The sequence below is a fragment of the Vulpes vulpes genome, chromosome 9, assembly GCF_048418805.1.
Source record: "Vulpes vulpes isolate BD-2025 chromosome 9, VulVul3, whole genome shotgun sequence".
Classification (NCBI taxonomy): Eukaryota; Metazoa; Chordata; class Mammalia; order Carnivora; family Canidae; genus Vulpes; species Vulpes vulpes.
The window spans coordinates 1,317,339-1,329,405 of record NC_132788.1 but is presented as its reverse complement, the minus strand read 5'-3'; the positions used below and the strand labels follow the sequence as shown (position 1 = coordinate 1,329,405).

The 12,067-nt window shown below is 40.6% G+C and overlaps 1 protein-coding gene across 1 annotated transcript; it reads left to right on the top strand.

Annotated features, from left to right (window-relative positions):
- Positions 1 to 10,294: 10,294 nt before the first annotated feature.
- Positions 10,295 to 11,245, top strand: LOC140594036 (olfactory receptor 9S13-like). Its single transcript, XM_072722403.1, has one exon. The coding sequence runs from the start codon at positions 10,295 to 10,297 to the stop codon at positions 11,243 to 11,245; it is 951 nt and encodes a 316-aa protein (XP_072578504.1).
- The last annotated feature ends 822 nt before the right edge of the window (positions 11,246 to 12,067 follow it).

Below are 12,067 nucleotides of genomic sequence, written 5' to 3'. Positions count from 1 at the left end.
TTCTTTTTTTTTGTATAAAAGACATTTCTTTTTAAAAATAAATTTATTTTTTATTGGTGTTCAATTTGCCAACATACAGAATAACACCCAGTGCTCATCCCGTCAAGTGCCCACCTCAGTGCCCGCCACCCAGTCACTCCCATCCCCCGCCCTCCTCCCTTTCCCTTCCACCCGCCCTCCTCACCTTCCACCACCCCTAGTTCATTTCCCAGAGTGAGGAGTCTTCTATGTTCTGTCTCCCTTTCTGATATTTCCTACCCATTTCTTCTCCCTTCCCCTCTATTCCATTTCACTATTATTTATATTCCCCAAATGAATGAGACCTTGGAATTTCATTGGCAATTATTTTTATAATATTTTCAGACAAATGCTATTTCCTGTTTTTCTAGTTTTCTTACATATGGACTTAGCCTATAAATTTGTCTTTAAACACAGACGATAATGCATCCAAACTGCTACTTTTGTTACTCGTCTTACGCAATTTCTATATTTCAAAATTCTTGTTTACACCCATGGCTTACTTAGTAGTCCTTTTAAAATTAAAAATACATGAGGATTTTAAAATGCTCTATTTGTGATTTACCTTTGCCTTGGTTTCATATAAATTGCACACAAATATATTTTTTACACCTTCAGTCCTTTGAAATTTGTTGAAAGCTGCAATGAATCCAGAATATAACCAATGTGTTAATATATTCTTTATACTCTTGAAAATAATGTACATCCTCTGACTGATTGATAAAGAGGTGATATATACGTGCAATGCAGTATTACTCAGCCATAAAAACCCATGAAGCCTTGCCATTTACAATAACATGGGTGGATATATATGGTCCTATGCTAAGTGAATGAAGTCAGAGAAAAACAATTATCATATGATCTCACTCAAGTGTGGAATTTCAGAAACAAAACAAATGAACATAGGGGAAGAAAGGAAACAAGCAAACCAGAAAACACTCTGAACTACAGAGAACACACTGAGGGTAAGTGAGGCGCGGGACGGGGGGCTCCAGGCGATGGGGATGAAGGAGCGCACCTGTCGTGATGAGCATCAGGTGCTGTATAGAAGGGCTGAATCACTATACTGTACACCTGAAAAAAATATTATACTCTCTGAACTATACTAGACTTTAAACAAAACCTATTAGAAAAAGAAAACAAAGAATATACATCCTGCTGTTGGATGCCGTGCTCCATTAGGTTATGGTCACTATGCTACTGCCTAATTGTTCCGTATCCAGGTTGGCACCTTGTGTGATTGTTCTATCAGTTCCAAGGGAGAGGGTTAAAATCTCTCACATAGTTGTGGATTTGTACTTTTCTCCCGTAAGTGCCCAGTTTTGTTTTGTACATCCTGAGGCTCTTCTGGCAGGTGCTCACACATTTAAGACGGTTGCCTGTCTTGGGGGAACCAAATGTTTCTCATCACTGTGAAGTGTCCTCTTCTCAGCTGATTTTTCCACTTTGAAGTCTGCTATCGGGCTAGTATAGGAACTGTGGTGGCGTGTGCTTTTTGCTAAAATATTATTTTGCTGAGTATGTTCCCATCACTTTCATTTTCAACATTTTATTTTTGCTTTTTATATCTCTTAAGATTGCATATTATTTTTAATAATAAATTTATTTTTTATTGGTGTTCAATTTGCCAACATACAGAATAACACCCAGTGCTCATCCCACCAAGTGCCCCCCTCAGTGCCCGTCACCCAGTCACCCCCAGCCCCTGTCCGCCTCCCCTCCCACCACCCCTAGTTCGTTTCCCAGAGTTAGGAGTCTTTATGTTCTGTCTCCCTTTCTGATATTTCCCACCCATTTCTTCTCCCTTCCCTTCTATTCCCTTTCACTATTATTTATATTCCCCAAATGAATGAGACCATATAATGTTTGTCCTTCTCCGATCGCATATTTTTCAGTTTTGTTTCTTCAACCTGGCTACTAGCGCACAACTTTTCATTGGAAATTTCACTTTAATCATGTTGTACACAAGACTGTTTAGTCCTTCACATGATACAGATAAATTTAGGCTTTATGTATACCATGTGCTTTAGTGCTCTTTATTTTTTTTAAATTAATTTTTATTGGTGTTCAATTTACCAACATACAGAGAAACACCCAGTGCTCTTTAGTGCTCTGTATTTCTTTCTCCTTTTTTTAACGTTCATTGAAAAGTATTATTCCACCTTTATTATATTAGCTCTAAGTTTTACTTCCATTTGCTCTTTTTTTCTTTTGTTAGGGGTGGCAAACAGATTACAACTTACATTATTGACTTAATACAACCTACGTTAGTATAGTTACTGACTCCCTGAAAAATGAGGAAACCCTTTCAACTCTACGTATTTACTCCCAATTACCTGTCTTTGGTGTGGTGTACTTTACTTTCTGCATTTTCAACCTGATGTGCACTGCATAAAATCTGTATTTATTTAGGGGTATCCATATTGGGGCCCTTTTTTTATAATCTTCATTCTTTCTGCCATCTCTGAGCTCCCCTCACCCCCAAGGTCAGTTTCCTGCTACCTAAAGGTCACGTCTACTTTTCCTCCTGTGTGAGACAAATTCTCTTCACTTAGTTTTATTTTATTTATGTTTAAATTCATGCCTCTCTTTATTATGGCTGTTCTCAAACACACGGACATGAAACTAGAGCAGTAATGGATGACCTATCGCACCCACCAACTTCAATACTATCATTCTAGAGCCCATGATAACTACCTCTTTAAACAGTGAAGACTTTAAGGAAAGACAACTCTTATGTTACTATTATCCTGTAAACAATTAATAATGAATTCCTAATATTATAGAATTCCCATTTAGTGCTTCAATTGCCCTGATTGACTCATTTGTCCTTTCTGGTGTGTTTTGGAACAGGATTCATAACATCCTTACTCCATGTTCTCATGATGCCCCTAAAGCCTCTCATTCCCTGGCTTCCTGTCCCTCTATTTTCATTTCAATATTATTACTCACCTTCTTTATTGAACAAACACATGGTTTATCCTGCAAAGTTTCTCACACACGACAGATTTTGCCGACCTTGTCCCTGTAGGGTTGATTAGCATATTCTATTGGTCCTTATATTTCCAGTAACTGGTAGGTCCCAGAGGCTCAGTCGGACTCATGATTGATTTTTCTGGCAGGAATATTTCATAAGTGTTGCGTGTACTTCCACTGAGAGGTCCACCTGGCTGCATCTCTTGTCCTGGAGTAACAGTAGCCATAGGTAATCTTACCTAAACTCGTTGTTTCATTATGGGTTTATCAGATGATAATATTCAAATTCTGTACTTCAATTTTCATTTATTAGTTGCAATATTCTGTAAACGAAAAATCCCTCTAAACATTGATTTCCTCAGTATGAGGGTCACTGTGTGGCTTCCCTCTGCACCATACTCCAAAGAAGCCAATGAAGGGGGTTTTATTTTCAGTATTAGAAACTCATGAGTTTTTATCCATTTGATATGCTTCAATTAAATTCTCTCAGTTTAAAAGGCTGACAAGATTTTTTCGACATGGATGGAACTGGGGGGTATTATTCTGAGTGAAATAAGTCAATCAGAGAAGGACAAACATTATATGGTCTCATTCATTTGGGTAATATAAAAAATAGTGAAAGGGAATAAAGGGTAAAGGAGAAAAAAATGAGTGGAAAATAGCAGAGAAGGGAGACAGAACATGAGAGACTCCTAACTCTGGGAAACGAACTAGGTGTGGTAGAAAGGGAGGTGGGTTGGGGGTTGGGTGACTGCGTGACGGGCACTGAGGGGAGCACTTGATGGGAGGAGCCCTGGGTGTTCTTCTATATGTTGGAAAATTGAAGACCAATAAAAAATAAATCTACACAAACATTAAAAAATAAAATGCTGGTAAGTGTTCTTATTTCACCTTCATTGTTTCTTTTTCTAAATTTTTAAATTTGGGGAATATAAAAAATAGTGAAAGGGAATAAAGGGGAAAGGAGAAAAAATAAGTGGGAAATATCAGAAAGGGAGAGAGAACATGAAAGACTCCTAACACTGTAAAACGAACTAGGGGTGGTGGAAGGGGAGGAGGGCAGAGGGAGGGGGTGACTGGGTGGTGGGCACTCACAGGGGCACTTGACGGGATGAGCACTGGGTGTTATTCTGTATGTTGGCAAATTGAACACCAATAAAAAATAAATTTATTTTAAAAAATAAATAAATAAAATTTTGAATTGAGGAACAAAGATCACATGACATTTTTACCAGTTCAAAGTATACCATTAAGCATGGTCCTTAATTTTTAATGTATCCACAGCGTTCATCTCTCTGGTTCCAGAAGAGTTTCATCACCCAAAGAAACCCTATTCCCATCAGCACTCTCCCTTCCCTCTCCCAACCATATTTTGGCAAATACAAATGCACTTCTGTCCCTCTTCTGCATATTTTATAAAATGAATTTACAGAATATTCAGGCTTTTGTGCCAAGCTTCATTTATTTAGCATAATTTTTTCAAGGGTCATCCATGGTGTATCTTGTACTAGAACTTTCTTTCTTTCAGGGAACTTGGGTGGTTCGGTCAGTTCAGCATCCGACTCTTGATTTGGGCTCAGCTCATGTTCTCAGAGTTGTGAGTCAAGCCCCATATTGGGCTCCATGCTGGGCCTGGATTCTGCTTAAGATTCCCCCCTCCCCTTCTCTCCCTCTGCCCCTCCTCCTGCTCACCTGTGTGCTCCCTCCCTAACCCCCACCCCCCCACACACACACAAGAACTTTATTTCTTTTGTGGATGAATATTGTTTTGCTGTATGAATATTTCACATTTTGTTTATCTCTTCACCATTTGATGGACATTCGGCTTCCATTAGCTTTTTAGCTATTACGAATATTGCTCCTATGAACACTTGTGAACAGGCTTGTGTGTGAACGTATATTGTCAACTCTCCTGGGCATATCCCTATATGTGGATTAGGGTGGGTCGTAGGGAAACCCTGTGTCTAACTTTTTGAGGGATGGCAAGACCACTTTCTACAGAGGCTGTGCCACTCTTATATTTGTACCTACCGGATATGAAGGTTCTATTTTCCAAATTCTCACCAACCCTTGTTCTTCTCAGTCTTTAAAAATAATTGTAACCATCCTAACAAACAAAGTGGAATCTCATAGTGGTTTTGTTCCACAGTTCCCTCTTGACTAACAACATTGAATAACGTCTCTTGAACTTATTGGCCAGTTGTCTGTATGTTTCGAGAAATGCCCATGCAAACAAAACCTTTGCCCAGTTAAACATTTGACTGTGTTTTTGTTGCTGAGTTGGAGGAATTCTCCATATTCCATGGATATTTTATCCTTATTAGATATGTATCAATTGTCAAATGTATTTACCTTAATATAGATTTTTGTCTTCATCTTGAGACTGTCCTTTGACGCACAAGATTTTAATTTAGACGAAGTTCAATTTGTCTATTTTATCATATTTCAGTTCTGATTCTCCTATTTTGTAGTCTGTACTTTGATGTCATATAGGAAATTGCTGACGAATCCCAAGTCACAATAATGGACACTGATGTCTAGTTCACCTCTGATAGTTTTATAGTTTTAGCACATGCATTTAGGTATTTGTCCATTTTGAGTTAATTTTTGTATGTGGTGTGAGGTAAAGCTCTTAATTCATTCTTTTGCATGTGGATTATAGACTTTTTTCCTCAACATTTATGAAAAATACTCTTTTTTCACTGTTGGATGGTGCTCTGGGGCCCCTCATTGAAAATCACAGGTGAGTTTATTTCTGTATTTTGAGTCGTTTCCTGGACTCTATGTCTATCCTCGTGCAAGCACAACACTGTTCTGCATCAAAGTCAGTTTTGAAATCAGGAAGTGTCAGGCCTCTTACTTTGGTCTCTTCATATATTTTTTCAGCCATTTAGGGTCAATTTTTGCCAAAAAAAAAAAACACCACGAAATATAAAACGGTAATCGGACTTTGATAGGATTACATTGAATCTATATGTAAACATGAGGAGTACTACATCTTGACATTAGTAAGTCCTCCAGTCCATGATCATGGGATACCTTCACATTGATGTGGGTCCTCTTCATCTTTCCACAATGATTTGTACTTTTTTGGATCTCCTAAGATGATCATGTAGATTTTCCCCCTGAATTCCATGTCTATGGTGTATTATATGGAGGGATTTTTCTTTTTTGTATATTGGTCTACTCTCGTATTCCTGGATAACTCTCACTTGGTTATGCTGTATAATCCCTGTGAAGTTTATAATACTGTTCACATCTATTATTTCCTTGCTGATACTTAGTTTTGTTGTTCTATCCATTATTGAAAATAGAGTATTGAGGCTATTTTATGTTTTTATTGGAGTTCAATTTGCCAACAAATAGCATAACATCCAGCGCTCAACCCGTCAGATGCCCCCCTCAGTGCCCGTCACCCAGTCACCATTCCCCCCACCCACCTCCCTTTCCACCACCCCTTGTTGGTTTCCCAGAACCAGGAGCCTCCATGTTCTGTCACTTTCTCAGATATTTCCCATTCAGTTCCCCTCTTTTCCCTTTAATCCCGTTCACAATTTTTATATTCCCCATATGAGTGAGACCATATGATGATTGTCCTTCTCTGATTGACTTACTTCACTCACCATAATATCCTCCAGTTCCATCCATGTTGAAGCAAATGGTAGGTATTTGTCATTTCTAATGGCTGAGGAATATCCCATTGTATACATAAACCACAGCTTCTTTATCCATCATCTTTCGATGGGCACCGAGGCTCCTTCCACAGTGTGGCTACTGTGGACATTGCTGCTAGAAACATTGGGGTGCAGGTGTCCCAGCGTTTCACTGCATCTGTATCTTTGGGGTAAATCCCCAGCAGTGCAATTGCTGGGTCATAGGGCAGGTCTATTTTTCACTCTTTGAGGAACCTCCACACAGTTTTCCAGAGTGGCTACATTCCCACCACAGTGCAAGAGGGTTCCTCTTTCTCCACATCCTCTCCAACATTTGTGGTATCCCATCTTGTTCATTTTCACCATTCTCACTGGTGTGAGGTAGGATCTCCTGGTGGTTTTGTTTTGTATTTCCCTGATGGCCAGTGATGGGAGCAATTCCTCATGTGCTTGTTGGCCATGTCTATGTCTTCCTCTGTGAGATTTATGTTCATGACTTTTGCCCATTTCATGATTGGATTGTTGCTTCTTTGCTGTTGAGTTTAATGAGTTCTACATAGATCTTGGATACTAGCCCTTTAGCTGATAGATCATTTGCAAATGTCTTCTCCCATCTGTAGTTGTCTTTTAGTTTTGTTCACTGTTTCTTTGGTGTGCAGAAGCTTCTTATCTTGATTAAGTCCCAATAGTTCATTTTTACTTTCGTTTCTCTTGCCTTCATAGATAGATCTTGCAAGAATTTGCTGTGGCCAACTTCAAAAAGGGTGTTGCCTGTATTCTGCCCGAGGATTTTGATGGATTCTTGTCTCACGTTTAGATCTTTCATCCATTTTGACTTTATCTTTGTGTCTGGTGTCAGACAATAATCTAGTTTCGTTCTGCTACACATGGCTGTCCAATTTTCCCAGCACCGTTTATTGAAGAGACTGTCCTTTTTCAACTGGATAGTCTTTCCTGCCTTGTTGGATATTAGTCGGCCATAGAGTTGAGGGCCCATTTCTGGGTTCTCTATTCTGCTCCATTGATGTATGTGTCTGTTTTTGTGCCGGTACCACAGTGTCTTGATGGTCACAGCTTTGTAGTACAACTTGAAACTTGGCATTGTGATGCCCCCGGCTCTGGTTTTCTTTTTCAATATTCCCCTGGCTATTTGGGGTCTTTTCTGACTCCACACAAATCTTAAGATTATTTCTTCCAACTCCCTAATGAACGTCCATGGGATATTTTTAAAAGATTTTATTTATTTATTCATAATATACAGAGAGAGAGAGAGAGAGAGAGAGAGAGAGAGAGAGGCAGAGGGAAAAGCAGGCTCCATGCAGGGAGCCCAGCATGGGACTCAATCCCCTGTCTCCAGGATGATGTCCTAGGCTGAAGGCGGTGCGAAACCACTGAGCCACCGGTGCTGCCCCCAAGTCCCTGGGATTTGGATAGGGATTGCATTGAATGTGTGAATTGCCCTGGGTAGCAGAGACATTTTCACAATATTAATTCTTCCAATCCGTAAGCATGGAATATTTTTCCATCTCTTTGTGACTTCCTCAATTTCTTTCACAAGTGTTCTGTAGTTTGAGGGTATAGATCCTTTCCTTCTTTGGTTGGTTTATTCCTAGGTATCTTATGCTTTTGGGTACAATTGTAAATGGATTGACTCCTTAAGTGTTACAGCTACATTCACTTTGAGTTCTGAAGGATATGTTCGGCTAGATGCAGAATAATAGTTGATAAGTATTTTCTGTGAAGAAAGGAAAATATATTTCCTTTTAATTTGGCTTCCATTATTTTTAATGTGGTAAGACAATGGTCAGTCTTATTTCTAACTTTAAACGTTGAAATGACTATGTCTTCTTTTTTGGTCTTCTTTGTAAAGAAAGGTTTTATTATTTATTTTAGAGGAGGGGCACTGGGAAAGGGAGCGAGGGTCTCAAACAGATTCTGTGCTGAATGTGAGGCTGCCATGGTAACCAATCTCACAACTCTGAGATCACAACCTGAGCAGAGGCCAGGAATCAGAGTCCTAACTGACTGTTCCACTTAGGTGCCCCTGAAGTGATTGTCTTCTTTCTCAGAATGCTTTTATACTTTTCTCTTTATTTTGACTCTAAATATTTTTACTATGATATGTCCAAGTGTGGCGTTCTTTGTATAAATGCTGCTTTGATTTTGTAGGTTAATGAATTTGTAGAAAAATATCTTTCATTGTAGGTTAATGAATCTGTAGAAAAATATCTTTCACTGTTTTGAGATAACACCTGGCCATTAACTCTTCAAGCACTGATTCAGCATATTATCTCTTTAATCATTTTTTGGAATTCATAATATGTATATCTCTATGTTATTTATCTCTAACACTCATTTCTGATTTTTTCTGTCCTTTTGTCTCTCAATACTTCACTCTGAGTATTTTCCACTTACTGTATTCTAGTTCACAAATTTTCTTCTTAGCTAATCTTTGAATTCATTCATTGAGTTCCTAATTTTAGCCATTGTACTTCTAAACTGTTACATATTATTCGCTTTATTGCTTGCAAATTTCAAATAAGATTGTAAGTCTCAACTTTCACTCTTTTGTTTTGTTTTGTTTTGTTATTTATTTATTTATTTTATAATAAATTTATTTTTTATTGGTGTTGAATTTGCCAACATACAGAATAACACCCGGTGCTCATCCCGTCAAGTGCCCCCCTCAGTGCCCGTCACCCATTCACCCCCACCCCCCGCCCTCCTCCCCTTCCACCACCCCTAGTTCGTTTCCCAGAGTTAGGAGTCTATATGTTCTGTCTCCCTTTCTGATATTGTTTTTTAAAAAATTATTTATTCATGAGAGATACAGAGACAGACACACATACAGAGAGAGAGAGAGAGAGAGAGGCAGAGACACATGAAGAGGGAGAAGCAGGTTCCATGCAGGAAGCCAGACATGGGACTCGATCCCGGGATCCAGGATCATTCCCTGGGGCAAAGGCAGGCCCTAACCACTGAACCACCCAGGCATTCCTCATCTTTCATTCTTTAAAATAATAACTTTATATAAAATTTACATATGTGTTACACCAAAATCGGAAACCTCTTGGGGTAATTTTAATATTTATTGCAGGAACCCAATTTTTAATTCTGTCTGGCAGTAATTACAAAAAACTTTTAGAGAAAACATCTGCAGTCTAGGATAACATGTCTTCACCTTGATATATTTTAATTTTTGCAGGGTTTTCAAGCATAGCATGCAGATCGTGTCTTAATATACTTTCAGTGATTGAAATGGTCAGAAGCTCAGCTGCATACTTACTCCTGATTTAACTCACTCCCATGGTACATCCTGGCTGGTCCGTAGTAACCAATCACTATCACATTAGCTCTGGAAGACAGGCAAAATCTCACTGCTTAACCACCTGGCTATCAGATTCCTCTTCACAATTGGCTTAGGAATCAAGGGAAGAAGAAATCTTCAATATTGAAATCCCTGGACCTATGCGTTTATCTTGAATATTGTTTACTAATTCTTTGCTAAACCATTAACTCCATTATATCTTCAACCAGATTTTTTGTTGTTGTTTATATCTTCTAAATAGTCTTCAGCAGGGAGTTTAGCTTGACCCGCTTAATTTGCCAACACGGAAGGGTAATTCCCTTCGGGAGGACCGAGGCTCATGCCATTGCACAGTAATGGAAACCTCTCCAAGCTCTACTTTCAAGATTTTGTTCTGGAGGGATTTGCAGGAGGCCTTAGGACCCAGGTCCTGCTCTTTGCTGTGTTCCTGGCCCTGTACATGGTGACTGTCCTGGGCAACCTCCTCATGATCATCGTTATCACCCTGAATGCCCGGCTGCACTCCCCAATGTACTTCTTCCTCAAGAACCTCTCCTTTGTGGACTTGTGTTACTCATCTGTCATTGCCCCCAATGCACTGGCCAACTTCTTCTCCTCGTCCAAGGTCATCACTTTTGCAGGATGTGCCACCCAGTTTTTCTTTTTCTCCTTGCTGGCCACAACTGAAGGTTTCCTCCTGGGTGTCATGGTCTACGACCGCTTCATGCCCATCTGTAGCCCCTTGCGCTACCCCAGCACCATGTGCCAGTCTGCCTGCACTCGCCTGGTGCTGGGCGCCTACTGTGGAGGCTGCTTCAACTCTGTTGTGCAGACCAGCTTCACATTCCACCTCCCATTCTGCAGCTCCAACCGCATCAACCACTTCTTCTGTGATGTGCCCCCTCTGCTCCAGATCGCCTGTGGCAACACGGCCATCAATGAACTTCTCTTTTTTGGCATCTGTGGGCTCATCATTGTGGGAATGACATTTGTGATCCTCATCTCCTATGGCTACATCACAGTGACCATCCTGAGGATGCGCTCAGGAACTGGGAGACGCAAGATCTTCTCCACCTGTGGCTCCCACATGACTGCAGTGACCCTCTTTTTTGGGACTCTCATTGTCATGTATGCCCAGCCAGGAGCAATTGAGTCCATGGAGCAGGGCAAGGTGGTCTCCGTCTTCTACACACTGGTCATCCCAATGCTCAATCCCCTCATCTACAGTCTGCGAAACAAGGATGTGAAGGAGGCCCTGCGGAGGCTGGGCCAGAAACACTCGGCCATGTGAAGGATGTGCCGAAGGGAGTCAATGTGTCCTGCAACCTTGATGGAGGATACAATCTCCTTGATGGAGATTGCCACAGGTGGGGTGATGGAGTTATTATGTAACAAACGTAAACTGCTGTCATAAAAGAATAAGCCTTAGAGATGTGCTGTACCCTGTATCTGCAACCAACATGATTACTGTGTTCTGAAAAATATATTAAGTGGTAGATCATAGGTCAAGTGCTCTCTTCTGAATAAAATTGTTAAAAATGATTCTTCCATATAGGAAAGAAATTAATGGTTGCTGCAGTGGAGGGGATGGGGAATGGGGTAACTGGATGACGGGCATTAAAGTGGGCACATGATGTCTATGATTCTCTTCTGCTCACACCTGAGGCCCAGGGAGACTTCTGGGCTTTGGAGCCTGGCCGTGTAGGGGGCGGACGGGTTCAGACAGAGCTTGATGACAGTGGTACCCAGGGGATCTGGGAGTCCCAGTGCACTCCAGAGGCCAGAAGACAAACAAGCTCACCTAATTGGCCATTCAAGGCTCAAATCCCAGCAGTTCAGGAGGAGAGACCTTCCCAGCACCATGACCCCAAGGTGCACGTCCTTGCACTACTTACTGCCTGGATGAAGCAACAAGATGTGGCAGGTGAAGTGAGCTGAGGCCATTTCCTCCTCTGCTTCTACCAGAAACCAGGAGCTCCTGAAGCTTTAACATGGAGCACCCTTCCACACAGTTCCTGTAACCCCAAAATCCTTGCCTGCCCTTCTCAACACTCCCTTCATTGCATGGGAACCCAAAGCTAAGAAGGAGGGGTGACAGTTCTACAAGCCGACC

Bases quoted from the DNA above. Each gene is read 5' to 3' on its own strand.
- LOC140594036 (XM_072722403.1), top strand. From the start codon at position 10,295: ATGCCATTGCACAGTAATGGAAACCTCTCCAAGCTCTACTTTCAAGAT.